The following is a 23,268-nucleotide window of genomic DNA, read 5'->3' on the forward strand; positions in this document are numbered from 1 at the left end:
TTTACTTTCTTTTTTCTTGACTACACTGTTTGTAGAACTGTTTTTCAAAGGTTTTTAGTTTACTTTTACGATTGTTTTTTAGAATAATTGAATCTGTTTGTATGAAAATTATGAACATTAAGGGAATAAGCTTAGCTTTCTTAGTTTTTATACGTTGAAACGAATATTGTAAACTATACTTAATATATAACCGTTTAAAGTCGTAGCTAGCAAATATTGCTCTCTTTAGATCTTTTCTTTCTAGACTTCCCTTCAAGGTTTTAAAATGTGTTTACTATGGCAAGGGTCTAGCCTTACTTCGATTAGTGCCTTGCATCATCTGGTAATTGGCTCTAATACCATTTGCAACTGTAATCTTACTGCCTATAGATATTGTCCGCTTTTGCCCGTTATGAATTGCCGTCAGTTTCACAATTTTAACAATTTAAGATACGTATATTAAGGAGAGGATTTCACACATTTATGTGAAATGAGACGTTAGTTTCCCTCTCCAACATATATATTTTAATATTTTTTAAAAATATATCATTTAGCCATTTGGATTTTAAAAATATTATATCATTTATCCATTTGGAACAAAATCAACTTCCGCGAACGCCGACAATGGAGGCGCTGTATTTCTCCACTTCAGCACCACCCGTTCTTCCATTTCGGAAAACCGTTGGCTCTCGAACCATTTCAAAATCCTCGATTCTCTTCCCTTCTTCATCAAAGTCTCGATTCGCAACGATTTGCAGGCAAAGAATCGATGGAGAAGATACGCCTCTCTCCAATGCTATGGATGCTTACAAATTGTTCGGCGTCGACCCGACCTGCTCCGAATCCGAGCTGAAAGCCGCTTTTCGAGCTAAAGTACGTAGGTTTCTCTCGTTGCGATGAAAAATCGAATTGTAGTATTTAGATTTGAGTTTTCGGAATATGATTGGGAAGCGATTAAGTGATTGGCTACTTAGGTTGATTGTAGAATTTTTGGTTTTCTGTACCGATTTTCAATTCGGCTTCGGATTTTTGGCCGTGCAGGTGAAGGAATTCCATCCAGACGTGAATAGAGATGGAAATTATTCCGATTCTATGATTCGTCGTGTAATTCAGGCGTACGAGGTAGCTATTCATCTATAGTATCAAGAAGAAAATTGCGTGGTGCTTTTATCTCATTGGTAAATGTTGTTTCTTTGGTAGGATGAACATTCTGGCAATCATCATTTATGATGACCTTAATTTGATTGTTATCTTCGCGTCCTTTATTACATTGTAGAATTCAAAACTATTGTTCTGTTGTTTCGAGAGAAAGTGCATAGAGAGTAATCTACGAATGGAAAAGATCACCATTAAAGATTAACAATGAAATATTCAAGCCATAAGTACTTGTTTCGATGCTGACATCACAAGAGACTAACAAGCTGGAACTATTTGTGTTCTGATGAAGAACTTGTTCACTTCTATCATCTATGTTATAGTCAATTATGAAACTCAACAATCACTATGCTTTCTACAATATGCAGATGTTATCCAGTTGCAGCCGAACCGAGTTCATTGAGAGGTATCGTTGTGCTTTTGGTGTTGTTCTCAATGTGTATAGAGCTGCTTAAAACTCTTGCAGCATTCATCATAGAATAAATTGTGTAATGACCATATTCGAATTCTTATTTATAAATAAAAGGTTATAGATAGTATGTAACTGTGAGGTTCCATGTCGGTTGGAGAGGAGAACGAAGCATTCTTTATAAAAGTGTGGGAACCTCTCCCTATAGCGTATTTTAAAAACTTTGAGGAGAAGTCCAAAAGGGAAAGCTCAAAGAGGACAATATTTGTTAGCGTGTAGGGCTTAGGTTGTTACAAATGGTAGGGCACGAGGCGGTGTGCTAGCGAGGATGTTGGGTCCTAAAGGGGGTGGATTGTGAGATCCCATATTGGATGGGGGAGGAGAACGAAGCATATTTATAAGGGTGTGGAATCCTCAAAGCATATTTATAAGGGTGTGGAATCCTCGAAGCATATTTATAAGGGTGTGGAATCCTCGAAGCATATTTATATGACTGTTTTAAAAACTTTAACTTTGGGGAAAGCCTAAAGAGGACAAAAACTTTAACTTTGGGGAAAGCCTAAAGAGGACAATACCTGCTAGCGGTGGGCTTGAGATATTACATGAACTACTTTTTACTCAAAATCTACCCTATATTAGGGAGATCAAAGGTTTGATATTTTATAATTCGAAAGTTTCAGTTTCTTGTTCATTTCTATCATTCTATTCAGTGATATATCTATTGTTCATTTTTTATGGAACTCTCACAATCAAACATATGAACTCAGGGAATGTTTAGATCCTTTTGAAAACCCAGAATGTGATGCATTTGATGTCTTTGTTAACGAGTTTCTTTGTGTTGGAAAAGGTACTATCTTTGCTCCAACTTATGAATGTTACAATTTAAGTTCTTTGTTACATACAATATAATCTACATGTGTTGTGTCATAACAATATGCAGGCTGCCCATATTCGTGTGTAGGCAGAGCTCCCCATGTCTTCACTTTTGCTTCGTCCACCGGGACAGCCCGGGCGACTTCTCAAGGTACGTTCGAGTGATAATATGCAATTATAATTTCAGTATTTTTTGAGTGACATATGAAATGTGTATTATTCCTACGACAATTTCTTGATTTATTTTCGATAAACTAGGACACGGTGAAGATTATCAGGTTCAAATTGCAGTTGGCCAATGCCCCAGAAGCTGTATACATTATGTAACACCTTTGCAAAGAATCATTCTGGAAGAGCTACTTGACAGGTACAAAAATATTCCAACTTAGATTCATGTTCAAAACTGTCATGTCACACGTTGGTTGGGGAGGAGAACAAACCACCATTTGTAAGGGTGTGGAAACCTTCCCATAGAAGACGCGTTTTAAAGCCTTGAGGGAAAGTTCAAAAGGGAAAACCCATAGAGACAATATCTGCTAGCGGTGGATCTAGGTCGTTACTAATGGTATCAGAGCCAGACACTGGACAAAGTACCAGCCTTCTTGCTGTTCCCTGAAGGGGGTAGACACGAGGCGGTGTGCCAGTAAGGACGCTGGGCCCCAAACGAAGTACCAACCTTCTTGTTGTTCCCTGAAGAGGGTAGACACGAGGCGGTGTGCCAGTAAGGACGTTGGGTCCCAAAAGGGAGGTGGAATTGGGGGCGGCCCCACATCGATTGGAGGAAGGAAAGAGTGCCAGCGAGGACGTTGGGCCTCAAAGGGGGGTGGATTGTGATGTCTCACATTGGTTGGGGAGGATAACAAACCACCATTTATAAGGGTGTGGAAACCTTCCCTTAACAGACGTGTTTTATAAAAGAACAATATTTGCTAGCAGTGGATCTAGGAACAATATTTGCTAGCAGTGGATCTAGGAACAATATTTGCTAGCAGTGGATCTAGGAACAATATTTGCTAGCAGTGGATCTAGGAACAATATTTGCTAGCAGTGGATCTAGGAACAATATTTGCTAGCAGTGGATCTAGGTCGTTTAGTTCATCTTTGTTTGTGTAGTGCCTTGGATGTGCCGTATGATAATTCCGCAGAGTCAGATTTACTATATTCTCTTATAGTGAAATCAAGATTCGAGAATAATCGATACAGAAAGCCGAAGAGGGAGCCAAAGACGTCGACCGAACGAGTCGATTGGTATTGAAATTTTGATTTTACAGTCTCGTCTTGAACTGAATCAAGAAGAAGCCAATGCAGGTGACAAAATATTCTCAATATCTATATCTATTCTTTTAAAAAATGTTTTTTCTTAGTCATCGAATTTTCTTTATATATATATATTATAGACAAAATTTGATTACCCAACTTTGTGCTGATGATATATATTGTGGAGTCACCCGTGATCGTTTTGTAACAAAATTATTACTATTTTTTTTATAATTAAAATAGATATTTTAAGTGTAGTGACTGTTCATTTTGCTAATTAATATATATATATATATATATATATATATATATATATATATTTATTGAAAGTGGAAAGGGGTTGAATAATCATTTCTTCCTTTAAAAATTTTATGAAAAAGGTTTTATTTATTTATTTATTTATTTTATATTGAACAAATGTTATTAGAGTAAAAATAAATAATTGGTAAGTATAATTCAACGGAGAACGTAGACTCGCTACATGTTGTTTTATAAAAATTACTTTGACCAGATTTGAGTAAACAAAAATGTCGATTAGGCTTCTCGCCTTGAACGAACCGCACTCCTTCGTATACGTCAGGAGTCCATTGATGAGAAGGGGTTGGGGAAAGCTTGAACCCAATTCCTACAGTGATGAATATAAGCGCAATTGAAATTCCTGGGGAGTTATACATTTGTGTATTGAGAAGACCATTTACTATTTCTTGAAGCTCGATCTCTCCCCCGGATGAACCATATAGCCAAGAGAAACCATGAACCAGAATAGAAGAACAAAGAATTTACACGAAGAAAAATCACTTTGACCAGATTTGAGTAAACAAAAATGTCAGATTAGGCTTCTCGCCTTGAAAGAATTTACACCAAAAATGTCGATTAAGCTTCTCGCCTTGAAAGAATTTATACTAAGTATATTGAGTTTCGGAACTTAAAAGTGTCGAGATTTGAGGATTGAACGGAATTATGAAAAAAAAAAGACAATAATTCAAATGAATCGGGGCTCCGTCGGGTCGGATTTTAAAAAGCGGAGCTCCGAAAACGTCATTTTAAATAATATATAGCCGTTTGAAATAGCGTCGGTGGCCATTTGAAATCTCTCCGAATTCAGTCTCAGACCCTACGTGACCGTTGTTCTCTCTCTCTCCACTCAGCTCTGTTACTTCTTCTGCTTCTTCTTCTTCTTCATCAAAATTCTTGGCATTTCTTTCGAAATTTCACGTCCTCACTCTCTTCGAATCCATGGATGGTACCCTTTCTCTCTTTGGGGCGGGCTTTGTGGTGGAAAGGAGCGGATTTGTTTGTTGATTTGATTGATTTCTTAATTTGAAGAGTTGTTGTTTAAATTTCAGATGCAACGGTAGAATTCGTCTCGGAATTATGCCCTCCGATTGTTCCTAGTTGTGATCCGAGGCCTCTGCCTTCATTATCTGGTTCAGGTTCGTTAATTATTCAATTTTTAACGATTCTTTCTTGGTCTCGATTTGAAAAGAATGCTCGTTTTCATGGATCTGTTTCGACCCGGAATCCATGGCTTTGTTTTCGTTCTTTTTATTAGAAATCAAGTTGACCTATTTACATTCAGTTAGAGCATTAGGATTTTCTATTGTGGAGCCATTTTTGTTTTTCTTTGTATGTTTCTTCCTACTAATTTCCTAATTGCACACAATCATCTGAGTTTATCTTGATTTCGGTTTGGAAACTGAGGATTGAAAGGATTGGCTACCTTCATGGCCTATTCAAATGTTTGTGATGATCTTTTCTATAAACTTGTTTGTTCCTACTGGTTGGTAGTATTTTCACTAAAGTTCGGAGTTGTCCAGACATTGATTTGAGAGAATCTTTTGAACATGCGGATAAGATGGAGAGCGGATTATCTAGCGATGAACCCCAATTAGCATCACCAGATGGAGCGCAAATACTTCCAATCCTTCAAAAGGTCATTGACTTGGGCAACAAAGTAGAGGTATGAAGTAGTTGAAGTCTTGTTTTTCCAAATGCCTCGAAAAAATCCTTTGTATGCAGTAAGTACAGTTCATTTTTTGTACTCTATGTTGTGAGGATATATGATATGACGAATCACTTGTTCATTTCTGGTTCCAGAATTTGAAGAATGAACATATGCTCCTAACTGAACGATTCAAATTAGACACTGATGCTTTTCCAGGCCCTGAATTTGTAAAAACTCTTCAACTTCTAGGTAGCTTTCTTCTACCACCCAACCACTTTCCATCATTTCGACTTATTAATCGCTCCTGAGCAACTAATCCTTGGCTGCTTGTTTTCTTTTAGGTACAGAACATGAACTTTTAAAGAAGAAATACCTTGGAGAGGTCACTGAGCGAAGGAGACTTTACAATGAAGTGATTGAACTGAAAGGGAATATTAGAGTTTTCTGCAGATGTAGACCATTAAATGAAAGCGAATTGACCAATGGAGCTACCTCTGTGATTGAATTTGATTCATCTCAGGATAATGAGATTCAAGTTGTTTCTTCTGATTCTTCAAAAAAACAGTTTAAATTTGATCATGTGTTCAAGACAGAGGATGGCCAAGGTAATTGTAAGAATTAGTGGCTGATTTTTAAGTTACTGTAAACTCTTAGTCCATATATTGATGATAAGTTTTCAAAATGTGTAGAAACTGTTTTCGGTCAAGCTAAGCCTGTTGTAGCTTCAGTGATGGATGGGTATAATGTCTGCATATTTGCTTATGGACAAACTGGAACGGGTAAGACATTTACTATGGAGGGAACACCTGAAAATAGAGGAGTCAACTACCGGACTCTGAAGGAACTGTTTAAGATTTCCAAAGAGAGAGATGGTGTTATGAAATATGAATTGTATGTCAGCATGTTGGAGGTTTATAATGAAAAGATAAGGGACCTCTTGGCAGACAACTGCAACCCAAATCTGAAGAAGTGAGTTTTTGTTTTTCTATTTCTGATAATTTTTCATGGAATATTTGGATATGGTGATTGTGAGATCCCATAGTGGAGAGGAAAATGAAACATTTTTTACCAGGGTGTAAAAACCTCTTCCTAGTAGACACGTTTTAATAATCTTGAGGGGAATCTCGAAAAGGAAAGCCTAAAGAGGACAATATCTGCTAGCGGTGGGCTTAGGCTGTTACAAATGGTATCAGAGCTAGATACTGGGCGGTGTGCCAGCGAGAACATTGGCCCCTGATGGGGGGTGGACACTACTAGGCAGTGTGTCAGTGAGGCCATTGGGTCTCGAAGGGGGTGGATTGTGAGATCCCACATCGATTGGAGAGGGGAACGAGTGCCAGTGAGGATGCCGGACCTTGAAGGGGGGTTGGATTGTGAGATCCCACATCGGTTGGAGAGGAGAATGAAACATTCTTTATAAAGGGTGTGGGAACCTCTTCCTAGTAGATGCGTTTTAAAAACCTTGAGGGAAAGCCCAAAAGGGAAAGCCTAAAGACGACAAAAATCTGCGGGTTGAATGCTTTTGGTTCCAGAAATTTAATTATCATATTAAGCTAATGCTTCCATTAGTGTTCTAAGATACTTGTTATTTGTTTGATTGCAAGATTCCTTCTCCTAGACTTGAAAAATCAACTAATGACCACTTCAAATGAAACACATTAATAATGTTAAAAATATTGGATGAGATTGTTAATATGAGGTACGTTTTAAGGTTGGAGATTAAGCAAGCAGCAGAAGGAACACAGGAAGTCCCTGGATTGGTTGAAGCTCAAGTTTATGGAACTGAAGAAGTGTGGGAACTACTCAAGTCTGGCGGCCGGGCAAGATCTGTTGGATCCACCAGCGCTAATGAGCTAAGCAGCCGATCCCACTGGTAAAGTTCTTGTCCAAACACCATGTGTTTACCTTGAAAAACATGTTCTACAAGAAATAGATACACTTTTTGTGTGCCAGATCTTTCTTAAACAACATTTGTCGAGTAAATTTTGTTCTTACAAGATGATTCAACAATTACCATTGCATTATGTAGCTTGTTGCGAGTCACTGTCAAGGGAGAGAGTCTTATAAATGGACAGAGGACAAAGAGTCATCTTTGGCTGGTCGACTTGGCTGGTAGCGAGCGTGTGGGGAGGATCGATGTCGATGGCGAAAGATTAAAGGAATCTCAGTTCATTAATAAATCACTTTCCGCTCTCGGTGATGTCATCTCCGCCCTTGCCTCTAAAACCGCTCACGTTCCTTACAGGCATTTCTCCATCCAACTCTCTTATTTGACCAGGAAATGTGTTCTTTGGTATATTTGACTGAGTTTTCTTTACTTTTCTTGTAACAGAAATTCTAAACTCACTCATTTGCTGCAAAGTTCTTTAGGTGGGCTTCATTGCTGCAAAGTTCTTTATTTTGATCCTTATTCTTTCCTGAGCTTAAATTAGTGGTCTCTCTGGTATTGCTTATTTGCTTAGGCATTAATGGAAATTCTATGTTCAGGAGGAGATTGCAAAACCCTGATGTTTGTACAGGTTAGTCCAAGTTCAGCCGACGGTGGAGAGACACTCTGCTCGTTGAATTTCGCTAGTCGAGTTCGAGGGATCGAGAATGCCCCTGCTCGCAAACAGACAGATCTCACAGAGCTGTTCAAGTTCAAGCAAATGGTATCCAAACACTGGAAAGTTCGATTCTTTCAGTGCTTTGACTTTGTTCTTAACAAATTTTTTTAACATACAGGCAGAAAAATCCAAGCATGACGAGAAGGAAATGAAGAAGTTACAAGATAATGTGCAATCCTTGCAGTTGAGACTCACTGCTAAGGAACATAATTGCAGGAATCTTCAAGAGAAGGTAATAGATTTAAGTTTCTAACCACGTTCTTGTAATAAATCTACAAGATTTTGAAGTTCTTGCACAAACTTTTTACAAGATTTTCGTTATGAAGAAAAGATATTCGTTATTGGCTTCGTACGAACAGGTTCGAGATCTCGAGAGTCAACTAGCAGATGAGAGGAAAGCCAGAATAAAACAGGAAAGTAGAGCTCTTGCTGCTACTTCTACCGCTGCCTCTCTTCCAAAGTTGGCAGCTCCCAAAACTGTTACAGAAAAGAAGCCACCATTAGGTCCTTCTAAACTAAGGCTACCCCTAAGAAAGATAACCAATTTCATGCCGCAACCTACGACGTCGTCACCCGTACCATCCAAGAAAAGGCGTGTCTCGTCGTTCATAAATACTGCTGCTCCTCCTCCAACAGAGGGCAAAGAAAATGGCCACAGAATGATGACAACTGCAGCTGCAAACACAAGAAGCCTACTGGTACCAAGACGACGCTCACTTTCTGTTAGACCAATTCCAACGACGACGACAACGACAACGGCGCAGGTTTTTCAACCTAAGAGACGGGTTTCAATGGCTACGCTTCGTCCGGAGCTGAACTCTCACATGACAACACCACTTCACACTTTGGGGCCACAAGAATTTGCAACAAGGAAAGCAAGATACTCAAAGTTGTTCTCTCCATTACCAGAGTTCCAAACATCAGTAGAGGCAACACCAATTGCCATGAGGAGCAGTAGCAAGTTCATGGGGAGCACTCCAACTCAAGGTGTCCCCAAAGTTATTGCATTGCAAAGAAAACCAGTAGTGTGGAGTCCTCTCAAGTGGAGAGAGCTGAGAAACTTAAGGAGGCCATCTTTAATACCGTCTCGACTTTCCTCTACGGAGTTCCAATGACGATATACAGCCTTCGTCTCGACCACCTTCCCACTGCTCTGCAAAGAAAGCCATCAAATGTGGAGTCCTCTCGCCCAAAACTTGCAGTAGGTCATCTTCAATACCGACCCCGTCTCGATCTCCTACCGAGCAAGTTCCAATGATGATATCGTCTTCAACGTTATGTACTGTTTCTTCTCTAACCTCTTCCCTCTCTACAGTATGTTCTCTGTGATTACTACTATAATTACAATTCTTTTTATAGGGTGTTTACAGCTAAATTGTATGCTTCTGGCTTACCAAATGAAGTCTCAAGAAACACAAAGTCAAGTTTAGATTTGTACTCTTTATCCTTTAGAGATCAGAAATTTACTGTTTTTTCCCATATCCTTTTGGAGGCAATGCTGTGAAGGATTCCTCTTTCTCTCCTTCCTCTACTTCCTCTGAGCGTTTGTGTTGCTTGGTCCTTCACCGACATGTACCCAACGATCACCGACGCGTTTGATTCGAGCAATTCATCCCTTGAGAACGTAAGCATGGTACTACCTTGTGTGTAGAAAGACATCACATCTCTTCGATCATTTACCTCTCTCAATAGGTCATTTTGATATGATATTTTGTAATGGTTCAAGTTCCACTAGCGGATATTATATTTTTTTTATTTTCCCTTTCGGGCTTTCCCTCAAGGTTTTTAAAATGCCTCTACTAGGGAGAGACTTTCACACCTTTATAATGAGTACTTCATTCCCCGTGGGATCTCACAATCTACTTCCTACCCTTGAGTGCTCCGTTCCCTGTAGGATCTCACAATCTACCCTCTTGGGGCCAGCGTCTTTATTGACACTCATTCCCCTCATTCCCCAACTAATCAAGTGGGATCTCACAATCTATCTTCTTTCAAGGCCTAGCTTTCTCGTGGTGGCATTAATTTTTCTCTCCATTTTCGATCTCTGATATCAAATCTTGATTTATTTTAATATTTATATAGTGATCAATTTCTTTAAAAAAAATCATCACTTTTTTTATAAAAAAAACAAAGATTAAATTATAAATTCATTGTTTAAACTTATAAGCTTGTGCCAATTAAGTATTTAATAGGTCATGAATTTAAAAAAAATGCTTCTAATATGCGTGTAAATTTTCAACCTTATTTATTTGACTTTTTACTTACAAACCTATTGAACATAAATTATAATTTAATACCCTATCATATTAGCACAAAATCAATTTTATGAACATTAAAAAAAATGTTGAATATGTAAAAAATCTATCAAAAGAAAATTCAAAATTCAAAGATATATTAGATACCTTTCAAAACTCGATGCTTACGAGACTCTACTCGAACATTACCATTACCGTTACCGGATACAAAAGTTAATGACAATTTAACACAAAACCAAACATTATTTAGTTTGATATTTCTCAATGTTCATAGTGTCCACAGTGGTTGCTCAAAAACAACTCTTCTTTGCTTGACAAAAAGGCAAGTTTTGGTCACTTAGAAAAACGAATGACCCTTTTACAAAATGTGTAGTAAAATCAAACAACAATTTGTTTGTGTTGTTTGATGAGAATTACATGAGGAAAAATGATACAGACTTGGACAGGAAAACCTGTGCCATTTTATAGCATCAAACCATAATATTGTACACACTAATAATCATACATTTTTCTATTCACCACTGGATACAAAACTGTAAAACATGCATCCTTTAAAAGCTCCCCACCCCAACCAAATCAATAAGAACAAAGAACAAAGACAGGTGACTTAGCAAATACCTCATTTTGTCCTCTTTTTTCCCCTTTCATTGAGAATCTGATCATGCTTCTTACCCAGCAAGGGGGCTTCGTCACTTCATACACTCCACAAGGACTGCAGAGGGAAGGACAAATGAGAAGATAAACTCAGCGGAAGTAGTTTGAAGCTATGCTAATCTTTCCTCACTTCCTCGGGAGATGAATTTTTCCTGTTTTCCCTCCCTGCACCCGACGCGTCGTCCCTGTCAAGAGTTCGTCACATCATGCATATTGCCATGGTAGAATACATACTGTGTAAAGACGAAATGAAATGTAGATATCTACCGGAATGGAGATGCAAATCGTGTTCGCTCTCTCGGCCTGCCGATGGCTTTATCCTTTGGAGATGATGTTTTGCCTCCCGTGCCAGCTTGACGCATCATCTCTGTAACCAAGAGAGTTGCATAGTCATATGTAATAATTGTTAGGATCGCACAACCCAACGCACACACTTGATGAACACAAAGAAATAGGAAAAAGAAAATGCAAGGAAGAATATTGGCTAAAGAATTTGTATTGATGACTTCGTACAGAGAAATACAGAGAATAGAGAAAGTACATCTTCAAAGCACTACTTAAGGGGTATATATATGGTTTCAGTTTACTATATATAGCTTTATCAAATATATCTATCATATATTTCCCGGACTCCTATAAACGCGTTGGTCGTATGATTGCTATCTTCTTATTTAAGAAGCGTAAAAAATAGTTATCTACCTCGTTTCCTCTCAAGCTCTTGATCAAGCTCTTCTTTCCACTTCCTCTGTATTTCAGAGTAGTGTTTACTGCTAGATGAGAAAACACGTTACTCACCCAGATATCAAGAATGCTACAGATGTAAATGATACTAAGCCTGCTAAAAGAACATCCAAAAGTTCAAACCTCGGACTACCAGCTTCGGGCTGACCATCAACTAGAAGTCCTTTCCAATCATTGAGTTGTGACCTCTGATCATTTGCGTTACCCCTGCTGCTGCTATCACTCCCTGGAGTCCCAGTGCCGAAGGCATCGAATGCTGGGGATAGATGACCGGGACTTCGACTTGGTGACCGACTTTTTGGGGGCAATTTCAAGTATTTAGGAGTAGTTTCATCTTGTTTACTCTCTACAAAAACTGGAGAGCAGGATCCATTCAAACTATTGTAAAACTCCTCATATAGTGGTGACTGCAGTTTCTTCAATTCAAGAGCCTGAGGCATTGAAATCATGTACAACAATTTAGATCAAACAGGTTCATTTAATAAAACTGCAGAGAAGGGGATAATTAGAAAGGCGAACTAGTTGCTATTTCAAACTGAAAATCCAAACCTTCTTATCCAAGAATGCTTTAATTTTTGATTCAGTAAGCTCATCCTCATCTTCAGAAAGTGATCGTCCACTAGGAAATGAGAAGTTTTGGTCATCATCAAAAACTCCAGAATAGCTGCCAGGTGCAAGAATTTGCTCATCTAAATCGCTTCCTTGCTTTACTACTGAACTTTGATCAAATTTGCAGTCCTCATCATCCGACGGCTCACAGATTGGGTTATAACTCTATATAACCCACACCCACCCACCCAGAAGAAAGAAAGAAATAAAGAGTGAAGTTAACTTCCAGAGCTCTCTGGACGGAGAACTAAAGATGGATCCAAACATTGAAGAAAAAACATTTTCCTCACCTTGAAATTCCCAGATATCATAGAAGACCTGAGTTTTACTTCATCTAACATAAAATCATCATTGCCATCAATCTGACACATTTCATTATCACTGTTGTTTGTTCCCCACGTATCATTTTCTAGTTTGTTTGCAGTGTATAGTTTTGAGCAGCTCAGACTATCCAAATTACAAATATCACTTGATCCAGGATGCGTTGGAGTTTTGCTGTCAAGAAAAAAAAGTGTGAAAAACTTTAATATTGCAAGCAGGTGAATGCACAATTCTTCTAGTCGCCGAATTATTAAATTCACCTCATTTCAAGGTTTGGAGTATATAAAAGTGAATGGGTTTCCAAGGGCTCCTGATGATGGCAAATTTACCGTTACAAACAGGAAGACAAATAATCATGAATAAATTATTCTGATTCTTTAATCCTCTAACCGTGCATGCATCACGTGATACAAGTAGAGATTCTGGGTCCTCCCCAGTAACAAACGGATGCTGCACGCAACAAAGCCGGATGGTTAGATGATAGTTAAAACAATCGCTCCTTTGGCACTATTTCTGTCAGTCTATGCATCTGACAATTTGTTCTTGTCGAGTAAAACAAAAATATTAATCAAGTAAAAAATCACCTTCAGGAGTTCAGATGCAGCTAGTCTTAAGTTGGGTTCCCTGCAATTTGGCCCACATCAATTTGACTTTCCATAAGAAATAGTGTCAAAGAGAAGCTAAAGAAAAATATTTCAAACGAATCTCAAAGTTGGACCATTGTTAACTTATGATTAGTTTTCTTAAGATCAGGATTCGAATTGCAAAGAAATGAAACGTACTTCTGCAAACATTTCAACAGAAAATCTTTAGCTTCAACTGAAAGCTGCTCAGGGATTGGTGGATGAGACTTTGTTGTGCCAATATGAAAAAGAACAGCAACCTAAAAGAAATGTATTGTTAGTTTACTTTACAAGAATAATTTAATCCACCACCATTCAAACATCTTCAAGTAATAAGATACCTCTTGATACTGTTGGCTCCAAGGAGGCTTTCCTGTAGCCATCTCAATAACAGTGCATCCAACACTCCATATATCCGCAGAGCTAGGAATAATTATCACATACTTACGATCATCCATCTCATCAAATTAATATTTAGTCAAAGGCAAGGATACATAAGACCAATTATTTGTTTTCTACATATTTGATTCTCTAAAAGAACAACTATCAAAATTCGGTCATAATTGAGCTCCCTCTTTATTGACTAAAAATATATTTGCTTCGAAATTTTTTGTCAAAAAAAAAAAAATTGAAATCAACATTTAGCAGTTAATGGTTAATATCAAATATCCCGAAGAGAATGTAGATTCTAAGTAGAGTTTGACTTCAGTCAGTTCTTACAAACTATGCCCAGTCTGCAAAATTACTTCAGGAGCCATCCAATATGGAGTACCCTTCATAGACTTTGCACCTGAAATTGTAGCCTACAACAATGAAATCTTGATCAGAAGGCAGATAGCTTTCAAACCAAATAAAAGTCAAGGATCGTTGACTTTACCAGCTCGACAACCTGTTTCGATGCACCAAAATCAGCAAGCTTAATGCATCCCTTGTTATCTACAAGAATATTCGCCCCCTGCAATAGAATACAAGAGACACGACATATTTATAACTGACACAGGGGAATGAGAAAATTGTCTGCAAATAATAATGATCATAACTAACACCGACCTTAATGTCCCTGTGCATGATACCATTCTTGTGCAAGTATTCCAGTCCCAGTAATAACTGTTTGGTATATGTTCTTATAACCTATATACAGTAGGTATAAAGGATTAGACACTCGATACTCTGACGCTAGGATGATTAAAGTAGAATATAGAATAACTTACTGCTTCAGGGAAGGCTCCAAATTTCCCCAAAAGTGATGATATTGATCCACCAGGGACAAATTCCAATAATATATTTACAGAATCATCCTCCCTAACCGTGCCCAAATATCTCTAAGAAACAAAACAATGTATTCAGTGGGAAAAGTAATGGGCTTCTTTATATAAATGGAAGAGAAGGCCATACTCACAACAATATTTGGATGAGAAAGATCCTTGAGAAGTTTCACTTCTTCCTCAAGCTCCTTAACATGAGCCTGGTTGCAACAAAAACTACTCAAAATTGACAAATAAAGGTCATTTAGATATGAAATACGCATCAACTTGTTCAAAATTTCTTGCTGTTTCTCATTTTTTCAGTTCTATTTGAAAACTTTCGTAATTCCTCATAAATCATACTAATATAATATTCATTAAGCAGCCAACAAATTTTTATAGCCTTTTGGAGCTTAAAAGCGAGCCACATAATATGTAAAAACAATAAAAACTTAATATTATGAAGCACGAGATTAAAAAATAAAGATAAAAACAACGAAGCCTTGTTTAAAAGTCATATTAACCAACACAAAAAGGAAGATTATAACTTTTAAGTATCTAACTCATATCAATTGAAATCTACAATTAAACAAACTCAAATTAATTAATTCAAACAATTTTTAGCGACTGCATCAGGAATGTGGTTAGTGGCAAATGCCATATATAGTCAGTCATCTGTGATCCAAGATAGCCAACTATGTATGCATGCACCTCTATATATAGACTATAGTATAAGTATAATCTTAGAGTTTGGGGTAATGAAAGAAAAAGTAACCAATTCAACCAAACTAGAAAATCACATTTGATAACTTCACAGACGTGAATCATAAAATTATAATCAGCTGTCGAAAGGCACACTAAAAAGCAGACCTGCGCTTTCTCCTTCGAAGCGCCATTTGCAGCAATCAGAACCTGGAAGAGAAGAACAAAGAAAATTATCAAAATGAGATCCTACACCCGACAATATGCAAATCATTGAACAAGATGTACGAATGGGTGAAAAACCAAAAAAATGAAGAAAATCCGAAATCGAATCAGAACTCAAACAAAGCATCGGTTGCAAACAAGAGAAATGGAAACTCAAAAGCAAGCTTCAAAAGCACAATTCACCAATAACCGATGAGTAAACATTACAAAGACGTAACCAAAAAACCAAAATCGAACTCCAAAGCCAGCAAACCTGTTTAACAGCGAGAAGCTCGCCAGAGCCAAGATTCATGCCCATATACACCCGACCAAAGGCGCCGCAGCCAATCAACTCGCCCTTGCGCCATCGAATCGGAGGCTCAGTTTCCTTGAGAATCGGAGGATAAGCCGACGACGATGGCGAGTGCCTAGAAAACACTCTGGACTTCCTAATACTGGAGTTAATCTTATCAACTAGGGCTCCAACTCCAATTGCCGGGGAATGCGAATCCTCATTCTCAACAGGAGCACGAAACACCAATGATCGGCGAACAGAAGCAAAGATATCTTGCATTTGAGTGATCGGGAGAGATTGAGGGAATGAAGAATCTGCGAAGAACGGGGAAAAAGTAGATTTCCGATTAATGGCGGTCGGCAAGAAAATCAGAATCTAGAGAGAGAGAGAGAGAGGAGGGAAAAGAAAGTGGAGAGAGATTTTCAAAAAAAGAAAATGAATTAATTAAAATAAATAATAAAATTAAAAATAAATAAATATATAAATAAATAAATAAAAGCCGACAGTGCCGTTCTTAATTGCAAAGGAATCAGTCTAAAAAACAATTTTTATTTTCTCAAGATTCCATAATTTAAATTCGTTAAAAATAGAAAACTAATTCGAAATCGAGCATGATTTAAATAATTTAATTAATTAAGTTATAAAAATACATATATACATATATATATATATATATATATATATATAATTTCAACTATTATTTTTTTTTTTAAATATTTATAATTTTAATATATTGAACACTCCCCCACAAATGGTATGATATTGTCCACTTTGAACTTAACCTAGATTGTATTCTTTGATTATAAACTCATCATCATTCCTTAAATTAGCCGAGAGCTTTCATCATCCAACAATAATATTTTGTATATTCATATATTGATAATAATAATTTAGTTTTTATATTTAAAAAAAGTGTAATTATTAAGTGTTTGAGTTAAAACTTCCCGTTCTAAATTTAAAAAATTTATAATACATCCCAAATTTTAAATTATAATTTTATTAGAAAAATATTAATCGAACTTGACCGACTTAGATTATCCAACTCAGGTTGGATTGAGTTGGGTTATATATATATATTAATCGTTCGTGATGGTTCGTGAGTTGACTTTTTTTTTCTTGGTCAACTTGACCAACTCGATTAACTTGAAAATTATGTTACAACCCAACCATAACCTAACCAACACTTGATTTCTTAAAATTAAGGGTCGGATTTGGTTGTAAACTCTATTTAGGTTGCTCGAGTCACCAACCTAACCCACTCGAGATTTCGAGATAGTCCAAAAGATTTCTCCGACCTAAACCAACCCATATACACCACTAGAAAAATATCGCTTGACAAAATAAAATGACACGCGTAATTTAACTAAATAATTTTTTTTTTTAAATTTGGTCATAAATATATATAAATTCAATATGGCATTTCGTACCTATGAATTATTTTGGTTCTTTTATTTGTGGTCAAATGGTCAAAGATCTTTATTACATTATTATTGGATTTTTTACTCTTTCGAACATTAAATATTTATGTTTATTATTTTATAAATTTTCAAAATGGAAGGTTTAGAAAAAAAGAAAGAAAAATGATTTTAAGCTAATTTGTTAACCTAAGCTGTGTGCCAGCGAGAATGGTAGGTTCGAGGGGTGGATTGTGAGATCCCACATCGGTTAGAGGGGAGAACGATACATTCCTTATAAAGGTATAGAAACCGGAGAACAATGTATTCCTTATAAAGGTGCAGAGACCTCTCCCTAACGCGTTTCAAACGCGTGAAGCTGACGACACAGCTACATAACGAGCTAAAGCGAGCTGACGACGATACCTAACGAGCTAAAGTAAACAATATCTACGAGCAAGAGGTTTCCACACCTTATAAAAGAATGTTTCGTGTAACGACCCAAGCACACTGCTAGCAGATATTGTCCTCTTTAGGTTTTCCCCACTGCTGTTAGGGGAAGGTTTCCACACCTTTATAAATGAAGTTTTGTTCTTCTCCCCAACTAATGTGAGACATTACAATCCACCCCCATTTGGTGCCCAATGCCCTTGTTGACACTCGTTCCTTTCTCCAATCGATGTGAGACCGCCACCAAATTCACTTCTCTTCGGGTCCCAACATCCTTACTGGCACACTACCTTGTGTGTACCCTCCTTCGGGGAACAGCGAGAAGGTTGGCACATCCTAAACACCCCAAGCCCAGAACAAAACATCATTTATAAGAGTGTGGAAACTTTCCCCGAACACACGCGCGTTAAAGCCTCGAGGGAATCCCGTAAGGAAAAACCCAAAGAGAATAATATCCGCTTGGGTTGTTACATTTCGTTTCCCTCCCCAACCGATGTGAGATCTCACAATCCACCCTTTTAAAGCTCAACGTCCTCGCTGATACTCGTTCCTCTCTTCCTTCGACATGAGATATCATAAAAAAGGCTACAGAAACCAATAGAGTCGGACCCATATCTGATTTGATGAACATGTAATGCTTTTGCTCAAAGAAAACCCCATTTCTTGCGCTACACTCGAAAACCCAAACAAACCCATCAAACCCCAAGACTTTCCATTCCACCCGATTCTTTTTCATGTGAAAATGTTTGTTTTCCACCAAATTTTCTGGGCAAACAAACAAAATTCCTCTGCCCAACACCACTTCTACAATCAACCTCCCTCACCCATTTCCATGGAATCTTTAAACTTTTTCTCTGCATTTCGATCGAAGCCAAAAACAAGATTCTCCACTTTTTGGCGCCAAGCTCTTCAAGGCCAAACCGTCAAAGATCGATCAAAAAGCTCAGAATCCATCGATCTGTAAGTAAGTTCTTCGTTCCGCATTTCAAGATCCAAATGCGTTCTGTCTGATTGCGATCAATATGTTTAAAAAACGAAGTAATGCGATGATTCTTATTGATGATTTCTGTCTTCTGGATTTGAACTTTGCATCCCACTTTCGGTTTTGTAATGATTTTCCCCACATTTTGTTTCAAATTTGGGGTCCCCAGAAGGTAAGATCCTGCAAATTACTGCTATGGAAAAGGGAACTTTATAGCTTTATGTGATTTTCTTGGAGTTTTTGGCCTGCCAAATAAAATCCCATTGATTCATCATTGATCTGTGCTTTTCACTTTAACATTCTGATGGAGGAATGGAATCTCTATGCTCTGCTTTATTTTCTCTCTGTGCTGCATATACCAATAGGGATTTGTTAGAAGAGTGCTCCAAATGCTTAACACTTTCACATTGTGATTTGAGTGGAGGATTGAGGGTTGTTGGGAGGGAGTCCCGCATCAACTAATTAAGGGAATGATCCTGAGTTTATAATTAAAGAATACATCTCCATTGGTATGAACCCTTTTGGAAAAACCAAAAGAAAATATGATATCAGAGCCACACCCTTAACTTAGTCATGCCAATAGAATCCTTAAGTGTTGAACAAAGAAGTCGTGAGTCTCGAAAATGTAGTCAAAAGTGACTCAAGTGTCGATCAAAGGGTGTACTTTGTTCGAGGGCTCCAGAAAAAGGAGTCGAGCCTCGATTAAGGGGAGACTGTTCGAGGGCAACATAGACCTCAGGGGAGGCTCTATGGTGTACTTTGTTTGAAGAGATGATTATTGAAGATTGTTGGGAGGGAGTCACACATCAGCTAATTTAGGGAATGATCACGGGTTACACCACTCAAAGTGGACAATATCATACCGTGGTGGAGATTCGTGATTCCTAACCATTTGAATCCTTGAAAATTTGAGCTCAAATGGACCCAAATGGCATAAACTATTTGTCCTTGATGACTATGTCTGAAAGGAAAGAATAAAAATAGACTAAAGCTACTTTATTCATATTCCTAAGGTATGAACCGAACCAGAATCATGAGAAACTGCTGTCTACAGGCCAAAGTTATGAATAAACAGGTTTTGAAACCAGCTTTTTCTTTCTCTGCTCATGAGGAACTGCCTAGCTTTTCTGCTTGTACAAGTCAAGAATGCTCAAGCAATGAACATTGAGAAGGTTATTCAAGAAGCTCTAAATTGTAAGCCTCGTTTTTTCTGATGCATTTCAGACATTATATGTCCTCTTTCTTTCCTATATTTGCCCAAAACTGGCAGCCTCAGGGTCTTTGAGCCACTTTCATATGCAGTTTTCCTCTGACTTTCTTTGAGATCGCCCTGCTTCGTTCTTCGAAGTACGTGATCGATTGCTTGGAGAACTCGATTTTGATCATCTGGGTAAGATTTAGATTCTTTTCCTTGTGAGTTTTTTATCATTTCTGGTGGAATGAATGAATTGTTCATATGCTATTGCTTTAGTGTTCAATATCCTTAAACGAGGAGTTTTCTTGTCCGCTACGGTTAGAATCCTTTAAATCTCTTAGAACACTAACCTTTCTGTGGGTCTGCTCATGTCAGATTCAGAAACCAAATCAAACTTTTTTCCCTTCTATTCTCTAAGAAATCTTTGAATCAATTGGTGGCACCGGGACGTTTCGTTCATTTCCCTACAAAACGCTCTTGCTTCTGCACCGAACAGCCAAAACGATGCTGGTCGTTTGTAATCTTCTTCCATATCTCCATAATTCAAGTTTCTGAACATGTTTTAGAGAAATATATAAGGCTTTACAACATGGCTTCTGAATCTGTAGGAAAATAATGTATATACCTTACAATAATCTATTTTATTATCAGATTTGGAAGGGACCCACCTGTATTATTAGATTGTTTTTTTTTTTCCATTCACTGGTGATTCTGTATGAATTAAAGTGATTTTGTTTTGTATTGTGCAGATCTTGATGAACATAAGAAAAATGGCAGACAGTGGCAATGATTTTCTAGCAGAAACAGATTCACCTCTTGGACTGGGTGAATCTGGGAAGCCTATACCGAGCTCACCTCGAGTGTTGTCGATTCTTTCCTCTGTTTTCGAGAGGTCGATTCAGAAAAATGAAAAGTTATTGAAAAAACTCAAAACGAAAGACAACGTTACGGTTTTCCATGGTTCCCGAGCACCGACCATGGGCATTGGACAATATATTGATCGCATCTCGAAGTACACATGTTGTGGCACTCCTTGCTTAGTTGTTGCCTACATATACATTGAAAGATATCTTCAAAAGATGGATGCTTACCTTACTTCTTTGAACGTCCACCGCCTTCTGATCACCAGCATCATGGTTGCAGCGAAGTTTAACGATGCCGGGTAAGTTTCGATATCACTTAGTTAACTTTGTAATTCGCTCGAGATGACAAGATTTTGAGCTCTGATAATATTCGTCTTTGTTGGCTTATCATTCATCCATTTGTTGGCTTATCATTCATCCATTAACTTGAGATCATATGAAGAGGAATCCATAGTTTCAACATTTTTATGAATAGTTGACACTATTGATAGTGAAAATGGGATAAACATATGATTTAGTTCCTGATATTTGGTCATTCTTCAATTTTGTCCAATATCTTTCAAAAGTTTGTTTGTTTTTTCAACTCATTTTTATTGTCATCAGAGTCGAAAATATCCTATATTTAATACGATGGAACGGACATGCACACCCATAAAATTGAAAATGTACCCACGAATCGAAAACTTCATAAAAAGACCCTCACATGGCACACGTACACATTTTTCCTAGTATAATGACATTCACGACATAGAATAAAGATATTTATCTAAGATATAATTGAAAACTTTAAAAGATTTGGTACGAAATATGAAAACGACTATCAACGTGCAGCTCAAACAAGAGTCATTCGTTCGGTGCTGCTGAACCGATATCGTGCATCCAGCATGCCCGAGAATTGGCTCCCAATTTCTTGGATGTTATAACAGCTTATTGTGCTTTGTTATGCTATGCAGGTGCCATAACAATACTTTCTTTGCCAGAGTAGGAGGAGTGAGCACAAAAGAAATGAACAGAATGGAGATAGAATTTCTGTCCAATTTGGACTTCAGACTTCATGTCACTGCAGATATTTTCAGAGCTCATTGTTTGCAGCTCCAAAAGGAAGGTTTCGGGGAGAACCCGATCAATCATCGACCCAGTAACAAAACTCGAGCTAAATGTTTACCTCAAATTGCAGGCTATACTTGCAGAGCCGTTTAAACATTTGAAAGGAAATCTATCTTCCTTAGCTTTCATGGTTAGTTAGTGTTGAATCTAAGCTCCAATTTTAAACCAAACCCAGAAAGTAGAATGTTTCAACTAGGAAGAGGATGATAGTATTGTAGACATTCAATGGAAAATGTTTCTGATGAACTGCAAAATCTTATCATTTAATGATATGATTAATTTATTTGAGGATTTGGTTTTTTGGGTTCTTTGAAAACTTGCTAAGTTTTTTTACGATACCTTTAAATGTCGGTATGTTGTTCGTGTTTCGAGAAACTTAGTAACTTAAAACCCTTGTTGTCTTTTGAACTCGAAACACTAAATAGCCTCATCTGTTTTCCAGCCAAATTTATAAATGTCTAAAGAAGATTTAAATAGTTATGTTTCTGTTCTAGAATTTGCGAAAAATGTTAAAATTAATTAAATCGAACCAACCAAAATTGATAAAATCTATAAAAATCTATCCAAACCAAAGGATGTTTATTTTTAACCATGGGTTTGGTAAAGAAAAAAAAATTAAAATTAAAAAAAAAAAAGTTCATTTATCATAAAATTAGCTAATTTATAAAAAAATATATATGAAAAATCATAAAATGAGCATGATAAATAATAGCTTTAAATTAATTTTTTACTATCCTATATTAATCCACATGGTTAACAAAAGTTTGTATCAATTAGGTGAACATTAAAAAATACGGAGCATGTCTTGAATTTTTTATTGGGTCGATTTTGCGTTCTAACAAGTTTTTGGACTCTCGAATGCCTACTAAATTTTAGACCCGTTCAACATTTTCTAAAAATTCATGCTCCTATTGGACATAAAATCTAATTTTAATGTTCCGTTAGACACAATTCATTCTTATGTCCAACAGGTAAAATGTTGAATGTGTCAAGGACCTATAAACATAATATTAAAAGTTTAAAAACCTATTTAATACTTCTAAAGTTTAAAGAACTATTAGTTACGACATTCAAAGTTTAGAAACATTTAATATATTCGGATACGTATTAGACTCTCAAATAAGGAGTAAAGTTCTTTCCAATATAGAGATAAATTAACATTGTTCAAGCAAAAATGAAGATAAAACTGTAAAAAAAAACAACCATATGCAAAGATTGAATATTTTCAAAGCAAAAATAGAATAATTTCCTTTGAATAACTGGTCTGAAAATCATAAACCCTAGCATTAAGAGGGAAAAAATAGCAGAATGGGGTTTGATAATTTACTGTTAAATTATATTACAAAAAAAAAAAAAAAAAAAAAAAAAAAAAAAAAAAAAAAAAAAAAAAAAAAAAAAAAAAAAA

General features: G+C 36.9%; 4 protein-coding genes across 13 annotated transcripts; 3 read left to right on the plus strand and 1 right to left on the minus strand.

The window, feature by feature from the left end:
• The first annotated feature begins 558 nt into the window (after positions 1-558).
• Positions 559-3,826, plus strand: LOC111465640 (chaperone protein DnaJ). Its single transcript, XM_023110123.1, has 7 exons — positions 559-852; positions 1,021-1,101; positions 1,503-1,540; positions 2,311-2,390; positions 2,484-2,567; positions 2,675-2,783; positions 3,530-3,826. The coding sequence occupies exons 1-7, from the start codon at positions 604-606 to the stop codon at positions 3,669-3,671; spliced, it is 783 nt and encodes a 260-aa protein (XP_022965891.1). The 5' UTR covers positions 559-603; the 3' UTR covers positions 3,672-3,826.
• Positions 3,827-4,629: 803 nt separating this feature from the next.
• LOC111465439 (kinesin-like protein KIN-14S) lies at positions 4,630-9,703 on the plus strand. Of its 2 annotated transcripts, XM_023109817.1 has the most exons (12): positions 4,630-4,916; positions 5,020-5,106; positions 5,491-5,633; positions 5,771-5,867; positions 5,960-6,223; positions 6,308-6,587; positions 7,330-7,491; positions 7,648-7,863; positions 7,951-7,988; positions 8,106-8,269; positions 8,343-8,456; positions 8,584-9,703. In XM_023109817.1, the coding sequence occupies exons 1-12, from the start codon at positions 4,910-4,912 to the stop codon at positions 9,337-9,339; spliced, it is 2,328 nt and encodes a 775-aa protein (XP_022965585.1). In that variant the 5' UTR covers positions 4,630-4,909; the 3' UTR covers positions 9,340-9,703. The 2 variants fall into 2 exon arrangements, with proteins under 2 accessions (XP_022965585.1, XP_022965586.1); XM_023109818.1 differs by lacking the exon at positions 4,630-4,916 and having other exon boundaries at positions 5,032-5,106; positions 5,483-5,633.
• Positions 9,704-10,917: 1,214 nt separating this feature from the next.
• LOC111465457 (mitogen-activated protein kinase kinase kinase NPK1-like) lies at positions 10,918-16,298 on the minus strand. 2 transcript variants are annotated; one of them, XM_023109846.1, is made up of 18 exons: positions 15,852-16,298; positions 15,542-15,583; positions 14,827-14,892; positions 14,639-14,749; positions 14,478-14,558; positions 14,305-14,382; positions 14,148-14,230; positions 13,769-13,850; positions 13,587-13,687; positions 13,389-13,428; positions 13,195-13,254; positions 13,065-13,114; positions 12,774-12,978; positions 12,424-12,648; positions 11,998-12,305; positions 11,833-11,900; positions 11,401-11,500; positions 10,918-11,318 (listed from the first exon to the last, which is right to left on the minus strand). In XM_023109846.1, the coding sequence occupies exons 1-18, from the start codon at positions 16,149-16,151 to the stop codon at positions 11,249-11,251; spliced, it is 2,070 nt and encodes a 689-aa protein (XP_022965614.1). In that variant the 5' UTR covers positions 16,152-16,298; the 3' UTR covers positions 10,918-11,248. The 2 variants fall into 2 exon arrangements, with proteins under 2 accessions (XP_022965614.1, XP_022965613.1); XM_023109845.1 differs by having other exon boundaries at positions 11,833-11,903.
• A 2,049-nt stretch (positions 16,299-18,347) lies between these two features.
• LOC111465658 (cyclin-P3-1-like) lies at positions 18,348-22,171 on the plus strand. Of its 8 annotated transcripts, none has more exons than XM_023110151.1 (4): positions 18,350-18,680; positions 19,712-20,088; positions 20,643-21,055; positions 21,710-22,171. In XM_023110151.1, the coding sequence occupies exons 3-4, from the start codon at positions 20,649-20,651 to the stop codon at positions 21,954-21,956; spliced, it is 654 nt and encodes a 217-aa protein (XP_022965919.1). In that variant the 5' UTR covers positions 18,350-18,680; positions 19,712-20,088; positions 20,643-20,648; the 3' UTR covers positions 21,957-22,171. The 8 variants fall into 8 exon arrangements, with proteins under 8 accessions (XP_022965922.1, XP_022965923.1, XP_022965919.1 ...); XM_023110152.1 differs by having other exon boundaries at positions 18,350-18,676; XM_023110153.1 differs by lacking the exon at positions 18,350-18,680 and having other exon boundaries at positions 19,530-19,892; positions 20,001-20,088.
• The last annotated feature ends 1,097 nt before the right edge of the window (positions 22,172-23,268 follow it).

Source organism: Cucurbita maxima, unplaced genomic scaffold, assembly GCF_002738345.1.
Source record: "Cucurbita maxima cultivar Rimu unplaced genomic scaffold, Cmax_1.0 Cma_Scf00029, whole genome shotgun sequence".
NCBI classification, from domain to species: domain Eukaryota; kingdom Viridiplantae; phylum Streptophyta; class Magnoliopsida; order Cucurbitales; family Cucurbitaceae; genus Cucurbita; species Cucurbita maxima.